This window comes from Pan troglodytes, chromosome 20 (assembly GCF_028858775.2).
Source record: "Pan troglodytes isolate AG18354 chromosome 20, NHGRI_mPanTro3-v2.0_pri, whole genome shotgun sequence".
NCBI lineage: Eukaryota > Metazoa > Chordata > Mammalia > Primates > Hominidae > Pan > Pan troglodytes.
Genome location: NC_072418.2, coordinates 15045941 through 15070869, shown reverse-complemented (window position 1 = coordinate 15070869; position 24929 = coordinate 15045941). Strand labels below are relative to the sequence as shown.

General features: G+C 45.4%; 1 protein-coding gene across 4 annotated transcripts; it reads left to right on the top strand.

The window, feature by feature from the left end:
* ZNF442 (zinc finger protein 442) lies at positions 1–24392 on the top strand. 4 transcript variants are annotated; one of them, XM_054673945.2, is made up of 4 exons: positions 1–119; positions 20657–20783; positions 21698–21758; positions 22451–24392. In XM_054673945.2, exons 2-4 carry the CDS (start codon positions 20750–20752, stop codon positions 24066–24068), a joined length of 1713 nt encoding a protein of 570 aa, XP_054529920.1. In that variant the 5' UTR covers positions 1–119; positions 20657–20749; the 3' UTR covers positions 24069–24392. The 4 variants fall into 4 exon arrangements, with proteins under 4 accessions (XP_054529920.1, XP_009433066.4, XP_009433067.4 ...); XM_009434791.5 differs by lacking the exon at positions 1–119 and adding an exon at positions 7982–8162; XM_009434794.5 differs by lacking the exon at positions 1–119 and adding an exon at positions 10073–10150.
* The last annotated feature ends 537 nt before the right edge of the window (positions 24393–24929 follow it).

Below are 24929 nucleotides of genomic sequence, written 5' to 3'. Positions count from 1 at the left end.
AAACACTGGCGGCACATATCGAGACCATATTTCCGGATCAGACCATGCTGGTTTGAACAGATGCGACAAGAGTGAGAACCGGTGTCTCCAGTACAGCTAGTGACCCATCTTGCGCTCAGGTAAAAGCCTTTCTTTCTTTTATTTTTAAAGACAGAGTCTTACTTTGTCACCCAGGCTGGAGTGTAATTGGGGGATCACGGCTCACTGCAACCTCCGCCTCCCGGGCTCAAGTGATCCTCCCACCTCAGCCTCCCAAGTAGCTGGGACTATAGGTGTGTGCCACCATGCCTGGCTAATTTTTTTTTTGTTTTTGGTAAAGGCAGGGTTTTGCCATGTTGCCCAGGCTGGTCTCCAACTCCTTAACTCAAGCAATCCACCCACTGTGGCCTCCCAAAGTACTGGGATTACAGGCGTGAGCCACTCACTGCGTCCAGCCTAGGGCTAATTTCATGTGCAGCATCTGTCTATGTTTCCTGATGAAATGATGTAAGTGTCCATTGACGTAAGTGTCACCTCCATGGATATACATATTAATACAACTTTGGTAGATTGACGATTCCTTATCATAACTCACACTGGCTAGATATGCTATAAATGTAATTTAGAAAACTCAGATCCGGCTGGGTGCGGTGGCTGACACCTGTAATCCCAGCACTTTGGGAGGCCAAGGCGGGCAGATCACGACGTCAGGAGATCAAGACCATCCTGGCCAACATGGTGAAACCCTGTCTCTACTAAAAATACAAAAATTAGCTGGGCATGGTGGCATGTGCCTATAGTCCCATCTACTCAGGAGGCTGAGGCAGAAGAATTGCTTGAACCCCGGAGGCAGAGGTAGCAGTGAGTTGAGATCGTGCCACTGCACTCTATCCTGGGCGACAGAGTGAGACTCCATCTCCAAAAAAAGAAAACTCACATCCAAATTCACTCGTGCAAAATGTGCCAGAAAATTTGGAACATCAAAGAATTGTCATAAAAGGTATAACTCTATTGTCTTTATCAGTGCCTCCTGCTTAAAGTGGATCTGGACTATGGATTCCTACATCTTACTTTCAGAAAAAAACACATTGATGTGAGAGAATTCTGTAAATAAATTCTCTTGACACATAAATTCATGAGTTGAATAGGTAGTGTTTTTTGATGAAATCAGTTAATAAAAATTTGTCTTTTATATTCCTCTAGATGATTGCATTGATTGAAGTGTATTTCTTTTTTCTCTTTTTTTTTTTTTTGGAGATGGAGTCTTGCTCTTGTCACCTAGGCTGGAGTGCAGTGGTGCTATCTGGACTCACTGCAACCTCCACCTCCTAGGTTCAAGCGATTCTCCTGCCTCAGCCTCCCAAGTAGCTGGGATTACAGGCACCCGCCACCATGTCTGGCTAATTTTTTTGTATTTTTAGTAGAGATGGGGTTTCACCATGTTGGCCAGGCTGGTCTCAAACTCCTGACCTCAGGTAATCCACCCACCTTGGCCTCCCAAAGTGCTGGGATTACAGGTGTGAGCCTCCACCCCCAGCCTCTGCATGTATGTCTTCTTTGGAAAAATGTCTATTCATGTCCTTTGACTATTTTTTAATGGTGGTGTTTGTTTTTCTCTTGTAAATTTCTTTGTTTCTTATAGGTGGTAGATATTAGACCTTTGTCAGATGTATAGTTTGAAGATGTTTTCTCCTATTTTGTAGGTTGTCTGTTTACTCTGTTGATAGTTCCTTTTGCTGTACAGAAGCTCTTAAATTTAATTAGATCCCACTTGTCAATTTTTTCTTTTGTTGCAATTGCTTTTGTTGTCTTTGCCATGAAATCTTTGCCTGTTCCTGTGTACTGGATGGTATTGCCTAGGTTTTCTTCCAGGGTGTTTATAGTTTGAGGTTTTACATTTAAGTCTTTATCCATCCTGAGTTGATTTTTGTATATGGTGTAAGGAAGGGGTCCAGCTTCAGTCTTCTGCCTATGGCTAGCCAGTTAACCCATAACCATTTATTGAATAGGAAGTCTTTTCCCCATTGCTTGTTTTTGTCAGCTTTGTCCAAGATCAGGTGGTCATAGGTGTGTGGCCTTATTTCTGGACTCTATTCTATTCTGAATTTTTTCCTCATGGTTATGTGAGTGTTTATTTTTGTCTGGAAGCTTTTGTAAGAATTTAAATCAACACAGTAATGAACTAGTTAATTGCTGCAATTTGTAAAAATATGCAAAATCTGTACATAAACCCCTGACACCACCTTTGACCCACTGCACCCTGTTTTCACAACTGTCTAGGAAAAAGTAAGTATATAATATTACTCCAAAGGCAGTTAATGTGAAAGGTTGATGAAGCATCTTACAGAAAGATGGTTGATTCTTCAGAGAGAGAACAGAGTCTTGTGATAATAGATTGTGAGTGTGTGTGTGTATGTGTGTGTAATTTTTAAAGGCATGAATATCATTCATTAGTTATAATCAGACATCGTTTTTTTTTCTTGTTTTTCAAACTTGCCAATTTGTCTTATCAGGAAACACTACAATTTTCACAAGTTGATTCAGGATTTTGTTTCATTGAATTACACTTGATGTTTGGCTTCTTTCTTTTTAGCCATGGGTTCCAGCTTCCAATTCATGATGCTTTTATATCTGGTACTTTTGTTACTGGGCCAGTCCTGGAAAAATAGCTGAGAAAGCAAAACAGCTGAAATGGCTAATTATTTTCTTTTTCTTTTCTTTCTTTCTTTCTTTTTTTTTTTTTTTGAGATGGGGTCTCACTCTGTTGCCCAGGCTGGAGTGCAATGGTGCAGTCTCGGCTCAGTGCAACCTCCGCCTTCCGGGTTCAAGCGACTCTCCTGCCTCAGCCTCCCGAGTAGCTGGGATTACAGGCGCCCACCACCACACCCAGATAATTTTTGTATTTTTAGTAGAGACAGGGTCTCACCGTGTTGGCCAGGCTGATCTCGAACTCCTGACCTCATGATTCACCTGCCTTGGCCTCCCAAGGTGCTGGGATTACAGGCGTGAGCCACATGCCCAGCCGCTAATTATTTTCTGAAAAAGTGGATAACATTTTTTTTCCTAGTCTGTTTATCTTTAGGTATGCTAGCTTACTAGGACTCCAGATGGCCTGGGAGCTTCAGGACCCTTTGCCAATTATCAGAATAAGATAAGGCCTGCTCAAAACCAGAGTAAACCAGAACCAGTGACCCCTTGTTGCCTTTAAATCAGGGACCCCCAATCCCTGGGCCATGGATCGGTACCAGACCGTGGCCTGTTAGGAGCTAGGCCACACAGCAGAAGGTGAGCAGCGGGCGAGTGAGCAAATCTTTACCTGTATTTACAGCCACTTCCCATCACTCACATTACTACCTGAGCTCTGCCTTCTGTCATATCAGAGGCAGCATTAGATTCTCATAGGAGCACGAACCCTATTGTGAGCTGTGCACACAAGGGATCCAGGTTGCATGCACCTTATGAGATTCTGGAAGATCTGTCACTGTCTCCCATCACCCCCAGATGGGACCATCTAGTTGCAGGAAAACAAGCTCAGGGCTCCCACAGATTCTATAGTATGGCAAGCTGTACAATTACATCATTATATATTACAATGTAATAATATTTAAGTGCACAATCAATGTAATGTACTTGAATCACCCCAAAACCATCCCCACTCCAGTACATGGAAAAATTATCTTCTAAGAAACTAGTCCCTGTGTCAAAAAGGTTAGGAACTGCTGGTTTAGATCATTGATACCTTACTGTAAGATGAAAATCCCCACCCACAGAAGAAAGTCACGGCAGCTTTCTCGTCGTGTTTTTTTTTTTTTTAGATGGAGTCTAGCTTTGTCACCAGGCTGGAGTGCAGTGACACGATCTCAGCTCACTACAACCTCTGCCTCCTGAGTTCAAGTGATTCTCCTGCCTCAGCCTCCTGAGTAGCTGGGATTACAGACATGCACCACCACGCCCAGCTAATTTTTATTTTATTTTATTGTTTTAGTAGAGACGGGGTTTCACTATGTTACCCAGGACGGTCTCGATCTCCTGACCTCGTGATCCGCCCGCCTCAGCCTCCCAAAGTGCTGGGATTACAGGTGTAAGCCACTGCGCCCGGCCCGTTGTTTTGTTTTGAGATGGAGTTTCGCTCTTGTTGCCCAGGCTGGAGTGCTCACTGCAACCCCTGCCTCCCGGGTTCAAGCGATTCTCTTGCCTCAGCCTCCCGAGTAGCTGGGATTATAGGCGTGCACCACCATGCCTGGCTAATTTCGTATTTTTAGTAGAGATGGGGTTTCTCCATGTTGGTCAGGCTGGTTTCAAACTCCCGACCTCAGGTGATCCACCTGCCTCGGCCTCCCAAAGTGCTGGGATTACAGGCGTGAGCCACTGCACCTGGCTGGCCTTTTGAACATGTGTGGTATAAAGAGGCAAGTTTATGATTTGTGAACATCTGAAGTTCCTTTCTGCCCATATTACAAACTTCCCCATCCCATATCTAGCTGCTTAAAATTCCCCAGCTTCCCACAGCTCTAGGAGGAGGAAGTGTCTTCGGAGCAAGAGCTGACTCTGACCCCTTCTCCTTCTCTGGCCAGAAAATAAATCCTGCTTGCCTTTTTTTTTGGTTCCATTAGTTATTCTTTCTTTGTGACTCATACAAACTAGAGAAAGAACTCAGTTTACCAGTGACACTTGTATTTCATACAAATATGGGAAATCTTTATATTTTCAAATTCTAATGCCTTGGCATTTGATTGGAGCATTTAATTCATTAATATTTAAAGTCTTGAAGGAGAGAGCATTTTCACACTGCGCAGAGGACACAGGAGGGCAAGTTGAGCTCCCTCATCCCTAAATCCTTCTGTGCCCCTGCCCCATCACCAGGTGCTGATCCCACTTGTAACCGGCAGAAGGGTCTGGCTGCTCACCGCGTGTGGAAAGAAGTCAAAATACTAACGAGTTGTGATAAGAGGGAACGAGATTTCTTTATTATCTGTCCTAGCAGGGGAAGAGCAGAAAGCAATTCCACTGTTCAATTTGTGGAGAGAACCCAGGGGTTTTTAAAGAAAGGGTTTGGAGTGCAGAAGAGGCAAGCGGGGCTAGAAGTACGAGGTGGCGTGACTTGCTCTGGTTGCCCCTCTTGAATTATTGTCCCATTTGGTGAAGGGACAAAGGGACATCATGGATCCTGCCAGGTTATACATTAGTTGCAGTCAATCTTGTAGTCTGTTGCGGGAAGTAAGGGACCCCTAATGGAGGGACCGGCTGAAGCCACGGCAGAAGAACATAAATTGTGACGATTTCATGGACATTTATCAGTTTCCAAAATTAATACTTTTATAATTTCTTACACCTGTCTTTACTGCAGTCTCTGAACATAAATTGTGAAGATTTCATGGACATTTATTAGTTCCCAAAATTAATACTTTTATAATTTCTTATGCCTGTCTTACTTTAATCTCTTAATCCTGTCATCTTCGTAAGCTAAGGATGTATGTCACCTCAGGACCCCGTGATGATTGCATTAACTGTACAAATTGTTTGTAAAACATTTGTATTTGAATGATATGAAATCAGTGCACCCTGAAAAAGAACAGAATAACAGCGATTTTCTGGGAACAAGGAAAGATAACCATAAGGTCTGACTGCCTGTGGGGTTGGGCAGAATAAAGCCATATTTTTCTTCTTGCAGAGAGCCTATAGATGGACATGTGAGTAGGAGAAATATCACTGAATTCTTTTCCCAGCAAGGATTATTAATAATTGAGACCCTGCCAGGCGTGGTGGCTCATGCCTGTAATCCCAGCATTTTGAGAGGCCGAGGCGGGTTGATCACAATATCAGGAGATCGAGACCATCCTGGCTAACACGGTGAAACCCCGTCTCTACTGAAAATACAAAAAATTAGCTGGGCATGGTGGCGCGCGCCTGTAGTCCCAGCTACTTGGGAGGCTGAGGCAGGAGAACAGTGTGAACCCAGGAGGCAGAGGTTGCAGTGAGCCGAGATCGTGCCACTGCACTCCAGCCTGGGGGACAGAGCGTGAGACTCTGTCTCAAAAAAAAAATAATAATAATTGAGACCCTGGGGAAGGAATGCATTCCTGGGGGTAGGTCTATAGATGGCTGCTCTGGGAGTATCTGTCTTAATGCAGTTGAGATAAGGACTGAAATACGCCCTGGTCTCCTGCAGTGCCCTCAGGCTTACTAGGATTGGGAAGTTCCAGCCTGGTAAATTCTAGTCAGACTGGTTGTCTGCTCTCGAACCCTGTTTCCTGTTAAGATGTTTATCAAGACAGTGCATGCACAGCAGGACACAGACCCTCATCAGTAATTCTAATTTTGCCTTTGCCTTGTGATCTTTTATTGCCCTTTGAGGCATGTGATCTTTGTGACTTACTCCCTGTTCGTACACCCCCTCCCCTATTAGAATCCCTAATAAAAACTTGCTGGTTTTGCAGCCCAGGTGGGCATCATGGAACCTGCCGATATGTGATGTCACCCCTGGAGGCCCAGCTGTAAAATTCTTCTCTTTGTACTCTTTCTCTTAATTTATCAGATGGGCCAACACTTAGGGAAAATAGAACCTACGTTGAAATATTGGGGGCTGGTTTCCCTGATAGTAGTCACTCTTCAGCTGGGTGTAGGTTCCGTCTTTGAAGTAATCTTTTGTTGGAAAGAGAATTCCAGAGGTGCCTGGTACCTAACAAGATCCAACCCCTGAAGCTTCTAAGGAAATATATGACCAAATAAGAGAGCATGGTGTGTGCTTAATAAGTGTTTAGGTAAATAAATGTGCACAGGCCAGGCGTGGTGGCTCATGCCTGTAATCCTAACACTTTGGGAGGCCGAGGCGGGCGGATTGCCTGAGCTCAGGAGTTCACGACCAGCCTGGGCAACATGGTGAAACCCTGTCTCTACTAAAATACAAAAAAATTAGCTGGGCATGGCAGCGTGCACCTGTAGTCCAGTGTGCTACTCGGGAGGCTGAGGCAGGAGAATTGCTTCAACTTGGGAGGCGGAGGTTGCAGTGAGCCAAGATTGAGCCACTACAGTCTGTCCTGGGTGACAGAGTGAGACTCCGTCTCCAAAAAAATAAAATAAAAATAAATGTGCATAAGGCATGGCAGTGTAGTATGGGAAAGGAAAGGGAGTGGAAGTTCACAGCACATTCTGAGGCTGTATTTTAAGATGAGAGGTAACATCTATGCAGTTTATCTCAAAGTTATTATCTTGAGATCAGGAGGGGAAAGAGGAAAAGGGAAAGAAGAAGAAAAAAAAGGTTTAAAACGTGGTTTGAGACTCAGCTGCTAAGCTGCTGGTTACACGCTCTGGGACTCAATTTCAGGAGTCAGAATCTGCCTTCTAAGCTTGAAAATATGTTTAACCTCCTGAAAGGGGGTTTCCTGCTGAACTGTAGCTGAAATTTCTCTGAACTAATTCAGGTTTTTTCTTTTCCCTTCTTTTGATTCCTTTATAGAAGATTACTGCCATATAATTCCAGATTTTCCATGCATTTAACAATTTTATTTCATTGTTGATGTGTTTTTATTTTCTGGTCTGAGAATGAGTAGATTGAGAGATAAGGTGAGAGAAAGGCTTGACCATGGAGCCAGCAGTCTCATCCTAAATTCCTGATCCCTGGAGGACACCAGGCCTTCCCTCCTGCTTCAGTGTGGTTTGTGGGGCCTGGGCCTCCCCTACCGCTCTGAGGCCAGGGGATGGCTCCACTGGGCAGTGAGTCTCGAATTCCCAGCACACACTTGTGGGTCCCCGTCCAGGAAGAAGGAGCAGGAAGAGCCCATTGAGTACAGGCAGGAAATTCCGCTTAAATGCAAATGTCCCCTGGGAGGGGTCAGGTCACAGCGAAGGGAGGAAGCCCACCCTATCAAGGGCTGTGTCTGGAACCGCTTCATCTCGCTCCACTCAGCCGTGTAAGATCCTTCTTCTGTCAATCAGTTCCCTGGGGAGGGGGCGGAATTTGGAGCTCTACCCAATCAGTGTTGGGGGCGAGTTCTTGGGAACTGCCAATCAGGCGCGCTGCCGGGAGGAGGGTGGAGCTTTCTACACCCCTCTGAGCTCCCGCTCCTGGCTCTGTAGCTGAGAGAAGCCCTGGCAGGTCAGTGGCAGGCACTGTCACGCTGAGTCCTATGCTGGCAGCGGGGAGCCTTGGGGAGAACACAGGACACCGCGGAAGCCGGGAAATGGTGAGTGTGCGGGGCCCGGCGTCCTGGGGCAGGGCGAAGGACTGGTTGGAACCGGCCAGAACAGGCTGTGGCGGGACCCGGGCGTCCCCGCGGCGACTGCGGGGTCTGCGGACCCGAGTTCCCCTGGCCCAGCCGGCCCTCAGTCCCCTCGGCCGCGGGGTGGGAGGTGGGGGCTGGGCCGGCAGCCGGGACCCCGGGCGTCCTGTCCTGTTTCTGCGCAGCAACTGCGGCCCCGGCTCCGGCGCCCTCTCTGGGGCAGCTCCACGCCCGCAGCTCCGCGTCTTCCCAGATTGTGCGGCTGTAACCGGCACAGGTTCGCGGCCCGAGTCACTGCACCGAGACTCCAAGGCCTGCAGCAGAAACAGTTTAATAGGGGGAGAGGAGAGAAGACCCCAGTTCCGCCTCCATGAGAGGTTTGCGGATGGGGGTGTTTAGAGGTCTGGATAGGGGCGGCTGAAGTGTGGGGTCGCTGGTTGGTGGGGAAGTGACGGGCGAATCCTGGGACGGGAGGTGAAGAAACCGCATTCTCCTGCTGAGTGGGTTCCCTCGTGGGGTTTTCAGCCTGCTTGGCGCCAGCCTTTCCGTTGGAATTCAAGATCTGAGAACTTGGGCAACTCGAGCAGCTCTCCGGGCACAATGGGGAAGCCGGCGGTCAGTGTCTTCTGTGACCTGACTCTCAGGGAGGCGGCCCCCGCGAGGCAGTGGGGCTCAGGGTACCTGGTTAATATCTAACTGCAATCAGAATCCAGATTCTTGCGTGGGGTTTGTGCACGGGAGGAGCTGTGGTCTGCGGGGTCCCCAGTCCCTTCTTTTCTTCCCAGGGTGACTGATTCCTCTTCGAGTTTTTCAGAGATGAGGGTAGCAGGGTCTCAAATCCACTACCCTGTTCCTTCATTCTAACTCCTCCTAGGGGTGGTAGTAACTCCCTTGGTTTCCAGAGCCTTACGCAGGCTAACTTTCCCTCCTCAGTTCACAGCAACATCATGAACTCCTCCCTCCTCCGCCCCACCCGTGCTAAATTTCAGAGTCCCAGTATTTTAATTTTCATTTTGTTTTCAGAGAGCAATGGATGGCTTCTTTTTTTTTTCTTTCTTTCTTTCTTTTTTTTTTTTTTTTTTTTTTTTTTTGAGATGGAGTTTTGCTCTTGTTGCCCAGGCTGGAGTGCAATGGTGCGATGTCGGCTCACCGCAACCTCCGCCTCCCGGGTTCAAGAGATTCTCCTGTCTCACCCTCCCGAGTAGCTGGAATTACAGGCACCCACCACCACACCCGGCTAATTTTTTGTATTTTTAGTAGCGACGGGGTTTCACCATGTTGGCCAAGCTCATCTTGAACTCATGACCTCAGGTGATCCACCCGCCTCGGCCTCCCAAAGTGCTGGGATTACAGGCGTGACCACCGCGCCCGGCCGGCTTCTTAAAAGATTTGTGTTCCTGAACATTTCACATGTGAGGAAGCAGAGAATAACCTGACACTCCACTGTAAAAAACAAACAAACAAACAAACAAAAAAACCTTTGTGCCTCTCCTTCTTTTCTTTCCCCTGGGTACGGATACCTTCTCAACATTGAGAGTCCGCTTTAGAAACTTTATGGGGTGATGTGTTCTCAGCCCACTCTCTGCCTTTTCCTGGTTCTGTTTCAGAACTGCCTGGGGTTGACCCAAGATACACACAGCTGCCCTGTCTCTGGGAGGGTCCAGTGAATATCAGCCCCTGGGTCATTTCTCCCAGTGAGCAGCCTGAGGTGTTGGGGTGGGGCCTCACAGGGAACAGCTGGATGCCCTGGGTGGGATGGGAGGAATCTTCTGGTATACCATTTCTATAAAAAGCTAACCCTTGGGACAATCACCTTGTTCTTCCCCAACCCCAGTTTCCATTCCTTGGGGACACAAGGCTGGTCAGCCAGTTGAATGATTGTATTTGGGGGAGAAGACAGAAATGATTTCTTCCTTCCTGACTCTCAGACTAATGAAGAAAGAAAACAATATGTAAGCACTGGAGAACCCACTCATTCCAGTTGTGCAAGAACCTCCCATTCAGGTCAGGTGTGCATGAGCCTGAAAAGCACACAGTGCAGTATCTCCTGGGGTGGGGGTGGGTGGTCACTGAGCACTTTACTGAGCAGATGAGGGTGACGAATATCCCAGGAGATGGGATGACCTGACACTTGAGTTAGACTTGTTTGTGTTCCAGTCAGCACTGCCCATCCCTGAGGTTGTCACATTGAAAAGAGATATTCACTCTTTTCAGCTTCAACGTTTTATTAACTATAAGATTAGACATTGATAGAGAAAGTATTTCCATAGAGGCCAGAAATAGTTAGATTTCAGAAAACAGGTCATATATGTAGCCATCTATTCCTTTTTTTTTTTTTTTTTTTTTTTGAGACGGAGCCTCGCACTGTTGCCCAGGCTGGAATGCAGTTGTGCGATCTCAGCTTACTGCAACCTCTGCCTTCTGGGTTCAAACGATCCTCCCACCTCAGCCTCCCGAGTAGCTGGGATTACAGGCCTGCACCACCACACCTGGCTAATTTTTTTTTTTTTTTTTTTGTATTTTTAGTAGAGACGGGGTTTCACTATGTTGGCCAGGCTGGTCTTGAACTCCTGACCTCAAGTGATCTGCCGCCTCAGCCTCCAATTTTTTTTTTTTTTTTCCCAAGGCAGAAGAATTTTTCTTAGTACAGAACAAAATGGAGTCTCCCATGTCTACTTCTTTCTACACAGACACAGCAACAATCTGATTTCTCTTTCCTTTCCCCACACTTCCCCCCGCTTCCACTGGACAAAACCGCCATCGTCATCATGGCCCGCTCTCAATGAGCTGCTGGGTACACCTCCCAGACGGGGTGACGGCCAGGCAGAGGGGCCCCCCACCTCCCAGACGGGGCGGCCGGGCAGAGGTGCCCCCCACCTCCCGGACGGGGTGGCTGCCGGGCGGGGGCTGCCCCCCACCTCCCTCCCGGACGGGGTGGCTGGCTGGGCGGGGGCTGCCCCCCACCTCCCTCCCGGACCGGGCGGCTGGCCGGGCGGGGGCTGTCCCCCACCTCCTGGAGGGGGCGGCTGCCGGGCGGAGACGCTCCTCACTTCCCAGACGGGGCGGCTGCCGGGCGGAGGGGCTCCTCACTTCACAGACGGGGCGGCTGCCAGGCGGAGGGGCTCCTCACTTCACAGACGGGGCGGCCGGGCAGAGACGCTCCTCACCTCCCAGACGGGGTGGCGGTCAGGCAGAGACATCCTCAGTTCCCAGACGGGGTCGCCGCCGGGCAGAGGCGCTCCTCACATCCCAGACGGGGCGTCGAGGCAGAGACGCTCCTCACTTCCTAGACGGGATGACGGCCGGGAAGAGGCGCTCCTCACTTCCCAGACTGGGCGGCCGGGCAGAGGGGCTCCTCACATCCCAGACGATGGGCGGCCAGGCAGAGACGCTCCTCGCTTCCCAGACGGGGTGGCAGCCGGGCAGAGGCTGCAATCTCGGCACTTTGGGAGGCCAAGGCAGGCGGCTGGGAGGTGGAGGTTGTAGCGAGCCGAGATCACGCCACTGCACTCCAGCCTGGGCAGCATTGAGCACTGAGTGAGTGAGACTCCGTCTGCAATCCCGGCACCTCGGGAGGCTGAGGCTAGCAGATCACTCGCGGTTAGGAGCTGGAGACCAGCCCAGCCAACACTGCGAAACCCTGTCTCCACCAAAAAAATACGAAAACCAGTCAGGCGTGGTGGCGTGCTCCTGCAATCCCAGGCTCTCGGCAGGCTGAAGCAGGAGAATCCAGCAGGGAGGTTGCAGTGAGCCGAGATGGCGGCATTACAGTCCAGCCTCTGCTCGGCATCAGAGGGAGACCGTGGAGGGAGAGGGAGAGGGAGACCGTGGGGACAGCGAGAGGGAGAGGGAGAGGAGGAGGGGGAGGGGAGGGGGAGGGGGAGGCGGAGGGGGAGGGGGAGGTCCAATTTTTGTAAAAACAAAAAAACCCTTCATTTACTTTTTTTTCCCCCAGTCTGTCAAGTAAGTTTCTCTGATTATTCAAATGGAATTTCAGGGCTTAACAGTGACAGTATGACTAAGGAAAAATGTTTGGTCATACTTTCTTTATGGCTGCAGAAAAAGTGAACACATATTAACAGAAAATGTGGTAGTTATTTGGTTGAATTATAAAGATTTGCCAAAACTTTAGTTTCTTTCCTTTTTAGGGTGGGGAATTTAGGACAGTGGATAACTGTTCTATTCCTGTTATGTATACTTGACAGATTAATGCTAAATGCTGTGGCATGGGACTTTCCAACAGCTAAAGAACTCAAATATTATTAATTTACTAAATGCTTTATTATTATGAAAGTGGTAATTCAGTGGTATTTGTTGCCTGAAATGGATAGATACTTGTGCTTTTCCTATTTAGTTTTATTTATTTTTTATTTTTTTGAGACGGAGTTTCACTCTTGTTGCCCAGGCTGGAGTGCAATGGCATAATCTCGGCTCACTGCAACCTCTGCCTCCCAGTTTCAAACGATTCTCCTGCCTCAGCCTCCCGAGTAGCTGGGATTAGAGGCATGCACCACCATGCCCGGCTAATTTTGTATTTTTAGTAGAGGTGGGGTTTCTCCATGTTGATCAGGCCGGTCTTGAACTCCCAACCTCAAATGATCCTCCCACCTCAGCCTCCCAAAGTGCTGGGATTACAGGCTTGAGCCACCGCTCCCAGCCTACCTTTATTTTTTTGAGATGGAATCTTGCTCTGTTGCCTAGACTGGAGTGCAATGGCACAATCTTGGCTTACTGCGAGCATCACCTCTCAGGTTTATGTGATTCTCGTGCCTCAGCCTCCTGATTAGCTGAGATTACAGGCGCCCACCACCACCACGGGCGTGGTGGCCCACACCTGAAGTCCCAGCTACTTGGGAGGCTGAGGCAGGAGAATCACTTGAACCTGGAAAGTGTAGGTTGCAGTGAGCTGAGATCGCGCCACTGCACTCCAGTCTGGGTGACAGAGTGAGACTTCATCTCTAAATAAATATATACTAACTAAACTAACAAATAAATAAGTGCTAACTAAACCAAGTAACTTTCCATGTAAGGCATGGGAGGAAGTGAGTGGGGTGGAGAGGCCTGAGGCCGGTGACTCCCAGTTGAGGCCAGTCTCGAGCCTGCAAAGGGAGGTTATTGAAGGCCCACTTAAATTGGTTCTTCCTGGGAGCCTCCGGATCACTCCAGCCATGGGAGAAGCCTTTTATACTTAAAGAAGCTACAGAGCATTAGAAAGCTGAGGCGGTTGGGGTGATTCCCTGTTTGAGGTTGTATTTGTTACTGTTGTGGGGCTGTTGCTAGACATTCTCAATTAAAATAAATCTGGATTTAGCTAAGAAGTGACTTCATTCTAAAGGAGTACTGCAAAACGGGAAAGCATCAAGTATAAGATCTGAGGCATCCCAGCCGGGCGCGGTGGCTCACAAGAGTGAAACTCAGTCTCAAAAAAAATAAAATAAAATAAAGATCTGAGGCATCTCTAAGGTTGGGCAGAGAAGTTCTTTTCTTGCTAAGGGAAGAGCAACCAAGATTAGAAGGAAGATGCGAAGGGGAGGGCAGGATGGAGGGTGAGAATCAGATTTTTTTTTTTTCTTGAGTTGAGAGTCTCAAGAGCTCTGTTGCCCATGTTGGAATGCAGTGGCGTGATCTCAGCTCACTGCAACCTCCACCTCCCGGGTTTAAGTGATTCTCCTGCCTCAGTCTCCCGAGTAGCTGAGACTACAGGCGCATGCCACTACGCCTGGCTAATTTTTTGTATTTTTGTAGAGATGAGGTTTCACCATGTTAGCCAGGATGGTCTCGATCTCCTGACCTCATGATCTGCCTGCCTCAGCCTCCCAAAGTGCTGGGATTACAGGTGTGAGCAACCACGCTGGGCCGAGAATCAGATTCTAGTTCAGAGAGTGTTTTGCTCTAACCTAAGTCTGTTCTTAAGATGGGTTATGAAGGAGGGGTTTTGTGCTGGCTCAGGCTGAGGATGAGTCAAAGTTCACGGTCCTGGAGCAAGGAGAGAAACTTAAGCAAAGTTTTCTTTAGATGTATTTTGTTCAGTATGATCAGTGAAGACAAAACTGCTCAGCTAATCATAAGATAAAAAATGGGAATTTGGAGGTTCTTTATCTGGCTGAGTTATAGTTTAGAAAAGGGGAGAGGGGCATAATCTATATAAGCAAAGGGTGCTTTTGTTTTGTTTTGTTTTACGGCTGCTTGTCCAGAACACAAAGAACTGGGCTTGGGGAGTTGAGGTGATTTTCTGTCATCTTACTTATTTACTAGAATTACAGGCCTTGGGTAAAATTCAACATTATCAGCAGCTTGGTTTTGCATTCACTCAGTTGGTATAATCAGTACAAATTAAAAAGTCTGTCGCGGCTGATTTAGAGAAAGACACCTTTTGATTCTGCCTAATAGAAAAAGGGTTTATGAATCTGAGAGTTTATCTGGGTCTTTGATATAATAAAAAATGTATTTGGATTTGCTGGGTGGGTAATGTCAGTCAAGAGGGGAAGGAAGGTTTGCCAATCCCTCCCCTTCCTTTGCTGTGCCTCTCTCTTTTTGGCTGTTCTTGAGATATCCTTTATAACAAACTGACAACCTTAAGCAGAGTGACTTGCTGAGTTCTGTGGGTTGGCTTGGCACATTATTGACCCTGTAGAGGGAGTCATTGGTTTTATACACATTTGATTAAAAGGATGGTCTCTGGGGCTTGCCACTGGCATCTGCCTGGTGGCTGATGGGTTGTGACATTCAACCCTCAACTTGTGGGGTCTGTACTAATGTGGGGTGGATACCAGTTTTTGTTGGAGAATTGGTGTTCAGCAAATGCCATACATTTGTTGTCAGAAGTTGTGTGAGGTAAGACACTACAGGTCAGAAGCATAACTGACCTAGAGTTTGTATTTTGTTGCTCATTATAGATTCAGTGTGTATGTATCCAGTAGCATAGTTTTGCCTCTTTTCTGTTTTCAGTTAGTTAATGTTACCATTAATATGCACTCAGTATTATGCTGAGTATCTCAGATATGCTACTGGGTATCTATCCAAAGGAAAAGAAATCAGTACATCAAAAAGATACCTGCACTCATCTGCATATTGCAGCACTATTCACAAAGCAAAGATAAGGGAATCGACCTAAGTGGAGGATTGGGTAAATAAAACGTGGTGTGTATACTCATTGGGATACTATTCAGCCATGAAAAAGAATGAAATCATGTCCTTTGTGACAACAAGGATGGATTGGGAGGCAATTATCTTAAGCAAAACAATTCAGACACAGAAAGACAAATACCACATGTACTCACTTAAAAGTGGGTGAGTAGGCTGGGCACGGTGGCTCACGCCTGTAATCCCAGCACTTTGGGAGGCCAAGGCGGGTGGATCATGAGGTCAGGAGTTCAAGACCAGCCTGACCAAGATGGTGAAACCCCGTCTCTACTAAAAATGCAAAAAAATTTAGCCGGGCATGGTGGTGGGTGCCTGTAATCCCAGCTACTTGGGAGGCTGAGGCAGAGAATTGCTTAAACCCAGGAGGCAGAGGATGCAGTGAGCCGAGATCGCGCCACTGCACTCCAGCCTGGGTGACAGAGCGAAACTCCATCTCAAAAAAAAAAAAAAAAAGTGGGCAAATATACCTCCCACGTGTAAATACTGTGCAAACATGGAAGCAGAGTGTGGAATGATGGTCAGTGGAGACTCTAGGAGGGTGGAGGATGGTGGATGATGGGCAGTTGCTTGGTGGATGCATGTGCTTTGCTGCAGTGATGGATGCACCGAAGGCTCTGACTTCATTCACCACAATGCACTATATCATTGTGGCAACATTAGACCTGTACCCCCTGAATATGTACAAACAACATCAAAATTTAAAAAGGAATGCACATTTCAGGATTATACTCTAGTCCTACTGAATTAGAAATTCTGGGGGTAGGGCCGGGCATGGTGGCTCACACCTGTAATCCCAGCACTTTGGGAGGCCAAGGTGGGTAGATCACCTGAAGTCAGGAGTTCGAGATCAGCTTGGCCAACATGGCGAAACCCCGTCTTTACTAAAAATACACAAAATTAGCTGGGCATGGTGGTGGGCACCTGTAATCCTAGCTACTTGGGAGGCTGAGGCAGGAGAATGGCTTGAACCCAGGAGGTGGAGGTTGCAGTGAGCCGAGATTGCGCCATTGCACTCCAGCCTGGGCGACAGAGCGAGACTATGTCAAAAAAAAAAAAAAAAAAAAAAAAGAAAAAGAAATTCTGTGGGTAGGATTCAATAATCTGTGTTAAGTCCTCCAGATGCTTGTAATGCACATAAAGTATGAGAACCGCTTCCCAGGAGCAGCTTGTTAAAATGTAATGCAAAAAAAATAGAACTAAAATGCAAAGAAAATAAACAAATTGCAATAATGAAAAATATTTAATTGACTCCAAAGACATGAAGAGATGAAAGGAGAGGGGAGAAAATACGATGAAAAGGTTTTTGATTTGTTTATTTGCTTCAATCTGTTTGACATATGCTGTTGTCTGAGGCTGTGGGTCACCAAGTTCTCACACATTTCACTGTTCGTGGGACTTGAGTTCTTTCAGGTTAACCTTATGATGTTGTTGAAAATATTCTTTTTTTGTCCCTAAGTGCTAACACTTCATGACTTTTTTAACTCATTGGGATACTATTCTTTGGGAAAAAATTGTTGTATTGTAGATTATGGATAGTTTAAATTTATGAGGAAATCCTAATAGCAGGTGTAGATCAGCTCTCAGACCATGTATGTGTGTGTGTTTATGCCTTGTAAAGATTTATGTTTTATATATCTCCATTGGTTTTTGCTGATTAGCATTGGTGTTGAGCATTTTTTTCTTTGTGGTCTTTCATCTTCTGTGAAGTAATTTTCAGTCTTTTTTCATATTTAATTTATTTGGATATTATTGCCTTGCCTTGTTTCTCTCTCTCTCTCTTTTTTTTTTGAGACGGAGTTTCACTCTTGTTGCCCAGGCTGGAGTGCAATGGAGCGATCTCAGCTCACTGCAACCTCCACCTCCTGGGTTCAAGCCATTCTCCTGCCTCAGCCTCCTGAATAGCTGGGATTACAGGCACCCGCCACCATGCCCAGCTAATTTTGTATTTTTAGTAGAGACAGGGTTTCACCATGTTGCTCAGGCTGTTTTTGAACTCCCAACCTCAGGTGATCTGCCCTCCTCAGCCTCCCAAAGTGCTAGAATTACAGGCGTGAGCCACCGTGCCTGGCCTTTCTTTTTGTTTTTAAGCATACTATACATACTAACCAGTTTTCACATGGAAGGATTGCTAGTATTTCTTTCCAGATGGTGGTTTATCTTTTTATTTCATTCTACAGTTTGATGGACTTTTTTTTTGAGATAGAATCTTGCTCCGTGACCCCAGGCTAGAGTGCAGTGGCGCCATCACAGCTCACTGCAGCCCCAAACTCCTGGGCTTAAAGGATCCTCCCACCTCAGCCTCTCAAAATGCTGTAATTAAAGGTGTGAGCCACTATGCCTAATTTTAATATAGTTGAATTTGGAAGACTCCTCATTTGGAATCTACTTTCTTTTCTTTGTTTTGGAAGGTTGAGGGGAGACAGGGTCTCATTCTGTTGCCCAGGCTAGAGTACAGTGATGTCATCCAGGCTCTCTGCAGCCTCTACTTCCCTGAGTTCAGGTGATCCTCCCACCTCAGCCTCCTAGGTAGCTGGGACTACAGGCATCAGCCTCCCAGGTAGCTGGGACTACAGACATGCACCCCCACTCCTGGACAAATTTTTGTATTTTTTGTAGTGATCAGGTTTCACCATGTTGCCCAGGCTGGTCTTGAACTGCTGGGCTCAAGAGATCCACTTGCCTTGGCCTCTCACAGTGCTGGGAATATAGGTGTGAGCTACTGCGCCCGGCCTTTATTTTCTTACTTAAGAAAATCCTCGGCCGGGCATGGTGGCTCATGCCTGTAATCCCAGCACTTTGGGAGGCTGAGGTGGGCAGATCATGAGGTCAGGAGTTCAAGACCAGCCTGACCAACATGGTGAAACCCCGTCTCTACTAAAAATACAAAAATTAGCCGGGCGTGTGGTGTGCGCCTGTAATCTCAGCTACTTGGGAGGCTGAGGCAGGAGCATTGCTTGAACCCAGGAGGCGGAGGTTGTGGTGAGCTGAGATCGTGCCATTGCACTCCAGCCTGGGCAATAAGAGCGAAACTCCGTCTCAAAAAAAAAAAAAAAAAAAATTCTCATGAAATCTGAAAAAGACCTTGTTACTGTTTAAAATACTAGTTTTGTCTTTCTTTTTTTTTTTTTTTCGAGATGGAATCTAGCTCTGTCACCCAGGCTGGAGTGCAATGGCGCGATCTCGGCTCACTGCAAGCTCCGCCTCTTGGGTTCACGCCATTCTCCTGCCTCAGCCTCCTGAGTAGCTGGGACTACAGGTGCCCGCCACCACGCCCAGCTAATTTTTTGTATTTTTACTAGAGACAGGGTTTCACTGTGTTAGCCAGGATGGTCTCGATCTCCTGACCTCGTGATCCGCCCGCCTTGACCTTCCAAAGTGCTAGGATTACAGGCGTGAGCCACCGCGCCTGGCCTGGTTTTGTCTTTAATACGTATTTTTTTTCTCATTTAATCTTGAGGTCTGTACATATTCATATAACTTTTTGTTCACCACAGCTAACCTTCAGTTGACTGGCAGGCTTATTGGTCACAAAAACAACTGATTCACACATATATTGTCTGTCATACGTATTGCGTACTATATTCTCACAGTAAAGTAAGCTAGAGAAAATAATGTTAATAAGAAAATAATAAAGAAGATAAACTATATTTACTTTGCATTAAGTTAAAATGAATCATCATAAATGTTTTAGCTGAGTGTGCTGGCACACGCCTGTAATCCCAGCTACTCAGGAGGCTGAGGCAGGAGAATTGCTTGAGCCTGGGAGACAGAACAGAGACTGCAGTGAGCCGAGATCGTGCCAGGGCACTCCAGCCTAGGCAACAGAGCAAGGCTCTGTCTCCCCCTCCAAAAAAAAAAAAAAATTCTTTATTTGTTCTTGTAAAGCCGTAACTTTGTTGGTGAGAAAGTTTTTAGCATTTTTATACATTTGTGACTTCTGTTAGTTTTGGGGATATCTTTTTTTGTTGACTACTAAAGTTCTGATTTAGCTATTTAGGGAATATTATCGATATTCATGAGAGGTAACATTGAGTTCTTTCTAAGAACATGCGCAATCTGTCCCCATTATTCTCCTTTGACATTACCTAATAAAAAGTTTAAAATTCTTGCATTGGGATAGTGAAGCATATTTTATTAGTCTTTTGTCTTGCTTTGCTACATTTGATCTAGAGGAAACCTGTTGCCGGCTTCTAAATGTTCTCTCTTAGTGTAATCACATAGGGTGGGCTGAATCCCCAAGTAACATGTTGCAATAAACATTTTGAAAAGTTATTTATGGATGTCATTCATTAGATACTCAGTGCCCAGAGTGTTTCTTTGTGTCTACCTTAGTGTGTTTTTTGTTGCTTATAACAGAATACCTGAAGCTAGATGATTTAAATGAAACAGTGTATGTATTTTGTAGTTCTGGAGGCTGGGAAGTCCAAAGTCAAGGCTGGATATCTGGTGAGAACCTCCTTGCTGGTGGAGACTCTGTCGAGTCCCTGTGTGGCACAGGGCATCACGTGATGAGGGAGCTGAGTGTCTAGCCCAGGTCTCTTTCTCTTCTCATAGGGACATAAGTCCAACTCTGTCACTACCCATTTATTCTTTAAGCCATTAATCCAAGAATGGATTAATCTTGATTTTCTTGAGATCCAAATCCTCAAGACCCAATAACCTCTTCAAGCCCCATCTTTCATTACTGTCACATTGGGGATTAAGTTTCAGCATGCATTTTGGTGGGGACAAACATTCAAACCTAGCATTGGCTGATCAGCTATGCTCCCACTGCTGAGCATGTAACAAAATTCCAAGCTCCCCAAGAGAAGGTAAGAGTTAAGCAAATACTATACTTTCTCCATAAACAGTTTATGCACACTCAGCACCTGTTATTAGTTATGTTGGTGGAGACCCTCTATAAATCCAGTGCCTAGAGTACACGAAGGATCCAATTTTGTTAACCAGCATTTGTAAATATATACAATCTCAGGACTCCTATTCTTGTACAGTAAGTAGTAGGACTTTGTCACGACAGGAAATACAGACCCACTATAAAGTAGACATTAGGGATGATGCCGGCAATAAAATTCACTCATTTAAGTCATCAAAAAGAGACTTGTTCCTATTTGACTATTATGTGTACAACAACATTCAATTCTAGCATCAGAATTGCTGTGTTGGAGAAAGTGATTGTAGACAGAGAATAAGGGTGGATTTACCATGTCATTGAATCATTGCTTAGAAACAATAGTATGCAAAGTTTATGAAGTGGATGTAAATTTTTGGTACTGTCAGTCTCAGCCTTACTCCTTTGTACATGTGGGGTGTTTCAGGATTCAGTAGCCTTTGAGGATGTGGCCGTGAACTTCACCCAGGAAGAGTGGGCTTTGCTGGGTCCATCACAGAAGAGTCTGTACAGAGATGTGATGTGGGAAACCATTAGGAACCTGGACTGTATAGGTAAAAATGACATTATGTCTTCACTTAGTCAATTAGAGACATTTTTTTCTTGGTCATCAATGCTGTTGAATGATTTGAAATACTGAAAGGGGATATAGTTGACCCTTCAACAACACAGGGTTAAGTGGTGCTGGGTCCCCAACCAGTTGTACATATTCATATAACTTTTTGTTCACTACAACTTAACCTTCAGTTGACTGGTAGGCTTATTGGTCACAAAAACAATCAATTAACACATATATTGTCTGTCACATATATTGCATACTATATTCTCATAATAATGTAAGCTAGAGAAAATAAATGTTAAGAAAATCATAAAGAGGATAAACTATTTACTGTGCATTAAGTTGAAATGGATCATCATAAAGGCTTTCATCCTCATTGTCTTCTCATTGAGTAGGCTGAGTAAGAGGAGGGATTGGTCTTGGTGTCCCAGGGGTAGCAGAGACTGAAGAAAATTCATATGTAAGTGGACTGTGAGCCAGGTGTGGTGGCTCACGCCTGTAATCCCAGCACTTTGGGAGGCCGAGGCAGGCAGATCACCTGAGGTCTGGAGTTTGAAACCCGCCTGAAACCCCGTCTCTACTAAAAATCCAGAAATTAGCTGGGTGTGGTGGTGCACACCTGTAGTCCCAACTACTTGGGAGGCTGAGGCAGGAGAATGGCTTGAACCCAGGAGGCGGAGGTTGCAGTGAGCCGAGATTGCACCATTGCACTCTGGCCTGGGCAACAGAGCGAGACTCCATCTTAAAAAAAATAAAATAAGTGGACTTATGAGGTACAAACCTATGTTGTTCAAGAGTCAGCTATAATTCAGTGAATGAATCATGCATGATTCCATTGTACATAAAATCTTGTAGTGTTTTTAGAATTTTATAATAATCTATAGTGTTTTTTCTGTGTCCACCTTTTAGAAATGAAATGGGAAGACACAAACATTGAAGATCAGCACAAAAATCCCAGGAGGAGCCTAAGGTAATTTGCACTCACAAGAGAAAGACATATATCTGTGGAGCAATTCTTAGGATGACAGGAAATTATACAACTAGGCAAAGAAAATGAATGAGCCCAGTACAAACTTATTTATTCCTATAAAATCTTCTCCAGAAACATATACTTAAATGTGATATAACTATTCAGTGTTTGCAAAAATAGTCCCCTTAGAAACAATATTAAGAATTTGGCCGGGCACGGTGGCTCACGCCTGTAATCCCAGCACTTTGGGAGGCCAAGGCGAGCGATCACAAGGTCAAGAGATTGAGACCATCCTGGCCAACATGGTGAAACCCCGTTTCTACTAAAAATACAAAAATTAGCTGGGTGTGGTGGCGCATGTGTGTAGTCCCAGTTACTCGGGCGGCTGAGGCAGGAGAAACACTTGAACCTGGGAGGCGGAGGTTGCAGTGAGCTGAGATCACGCCACTGCACTCCAGCCTGGTGACAGAGCGAGACTCCATCTCAAAAAAAAAGAATTTCATGTGTTTATCATTGTCAAGAAAACAGCTGGGGTTGAGTTATCTTGTACAACATTCAGTCCATTCACGTTCAAGCAGTGCATGAAGCCTACGTGTTGCATGATGATGTAAAAATGTAAATCCAGTACCTACTAATAAATATAAAGTCATTTATAAATAAACCTTTATTAATATACTTCTCATGTTTTACAGATGTCATATCATAGAGAGATTTAGTGAAAGTCGCCAGCCAGATAGTACTGTGAATGAAAAAACTCCTGGAGTAGATCCATGTAAAAGCAGTGTGTGTGGAGAAATCATGGGTTGTTCATTCCTTAATTGCTATATCACATTTGATGCTGGACACAAACCAGATGAGTGTCAGGAATATGGAGAGAAGCCACATACACATAAACAATGTGGGACAGCCTTCAATTATCACCACTCCTTTCAAACACAGGAAAGACCTCACACTGGAAAGAAACGCTATGATTGTAAGGAATGTGGGAAAACCTTCAGTTCTTCGGGAAACCTTCGAAGACACATAATAGTACAACGTGGAGGTGGACCTTATATATGTAAGTTGTGTAGGAAAGCCTTTTTTTGGCCTAGTTTATTTCGTATGCATGAAAGAACTCACACTGGAGAGAAACCGTATGAATGTAAGCAGTGTTGTAAAGCCTTCCCTATTTACAGTTCCTATCTAAGACATGAAAGAACACACACTGGGGAGAAACCATATGAATGCAAGCACTGTTCCAAAGCCTTCCCTGATTACAGTTCCTATGTAAGACATGAAAGAACTCACACTGGAGAAAAACCCTATAAATGTAAACGATGTGGAAGAGCCTTCAGTGTTTCTAGTTCCCTTCGAATACATGAAAGAACTCACACTGGAGAGAAACCCTATGAATGTAAGCAATGCGGGAAAGCATTTCATCATCTGGGAAGCTTTCAAAGACACATGATAAGGCACACTGGAGATGGACCTCATAAATGTAAGATATGTGGGAAAGGCTTTGATTGTCCTAGTTCACTGCAAAGTCATGAAAGAACTCACACTGGAGAGAAACCCTATGAATGCAAGCAGTGTGGGAAAGCATTATCTCATCGCTCAAGCTTTCGAAGTCATATGATAATGCACACTGGAGATGGACCTCACAAATGCAAGGTATGTGGGAAAGCCTTCATTTATCCCAGTGTATTTCAAAGACATGAAAGGACTCATACTGGTGAGAAACCCTATGAATGTAAAGAATGTGGTAAAGCCTTCCGTATTTCTAGTTCCCTTCGAAGACATGAAACAACTCACACTGGAGAGAAACCCTATAAATGTAAATGTGGGAAAGCCTTTATTGATTTCTATTCCTTTCAAAATCATGAAACAACTCACACTGGAGAGAAGCCATATGAGTGTAAGGAATGTGGGAAAGCATTCAGTTGTTTCACATACCTTTCTCAACATAGAAGGACTCACACGGCTGAAAAACCTTATAAGTGTAAAACATGTAAGAAAGCCTTCAGTCATTTTGGTAACTTAAAAGTCCATGAAAGGATTCACACTGGAGAGAAGCCGTATGAATGTAAGGAATGCAGGAAAGCATTCTCTTGGCTCACTTGCCTTCTACGACATGAAAGAATTCACACTGGAAAGAAATCTTATGAATGTCAACAATGTGGTAAAGCCTTCACTCGTTCTCGTTTCCTTCGAGGACATGAAAAAACTCACACTGGAGAGAAGATGCATGAATGTAAGGAATGTGGGAAGGCACTGAGTTCTCTCAGTTCCTTGCATAGACATAAAAGGACTCACTGGAGAGATACTCTATAAATGTGGGAAAGCATTCATTAATTTTATTTCATTTCAGAAATGTGAAAGAAATCACATAGGAGATAAGCCTCATGAATGCAAACACATGGTAAAGCCTTAAGATGTTTCTTTTGAATATGGTTATCCCCTAACCATATGCAGGGGATTGGTTCCAGACCCCCTAAGCATACCTAAATCCACAGATGCTGTGTTCCTTTTATAAAATGACATTTGCATGTAACCTATCCACATCCTCCTGCATCCCATAAATCATGCCTAGATTACTTAATTTTTCACCAACCCAAAGCTTTTGTAAAAGTAAAAATAAAAAGTAGGTTACTAAAATACCTCATGTGTTGTAAAAGCTATGTAAATAGTCATTTTATTGTATCTTTTTTAGAGAATCATGGTATGAAAATAATCCTATGCTGTTGAGAACAGACCCAACCATCACAGGCCTGCCTACATAGTACATGTCACCTAAAATGTTACAGTTTCTTTTTTTCTTTTTTTTTTTTTTTAAGACAGAGTTTCACTCTTATTGCCCAGGCTGGAGGGCAATGGCACAATCTCAGCTCACTGCATCCTCTGCCTCCCGGGTTCAAGCAATTCTCCTGTCTTAGCCTCCCGAGTAGCTGGGATACAGGTGCATGCCACCACGCCCAGCTAATTTTTTTTTGTGTGTGTGTGTTTTTAGTAGAGATGGGGTTTCATCATATTGGTCAGGCTGGTCTCGAACTCCTGACCTCAGATAATCTGCCTGCCTTGGTCTCCCAAAGTGCTGGGATTACAGGCATGAGCCTGTAATCTATAGTTTCTTTTTTTCAACAATCATAGATTGCTTTTATTTAATGACCTGGAATCGTGTGTTAACACTTATGA

What these genes read in the sequence shown, in the direction of transcription:
- ZNF442 (XM_009434794.5), top strand. Translation starts at nt 10,073, where the DNA reads ATGATTGTATTTGGGGGAGAAGACAGAAATGATTTCTTCCTTCCTGAC. An exon ending in ATGAAGAAAGAAAACAATAT is followed by an intron (nt 10,151 to 20,656) that starts GTAAGCACTGGA and finishes GGGGTGTTTCAG; the next exon opens with GATTCAGTAGCCTTTGAGGA. An exon ending in TAGGAACCTGGACTGTATAG is followed by an intron (nt 20,784 to 21,697) that starts GTAAAAATGACA and finishes TCCACCTTTTAG; the next exon opens with AAATGAAATGGGAAGACACA.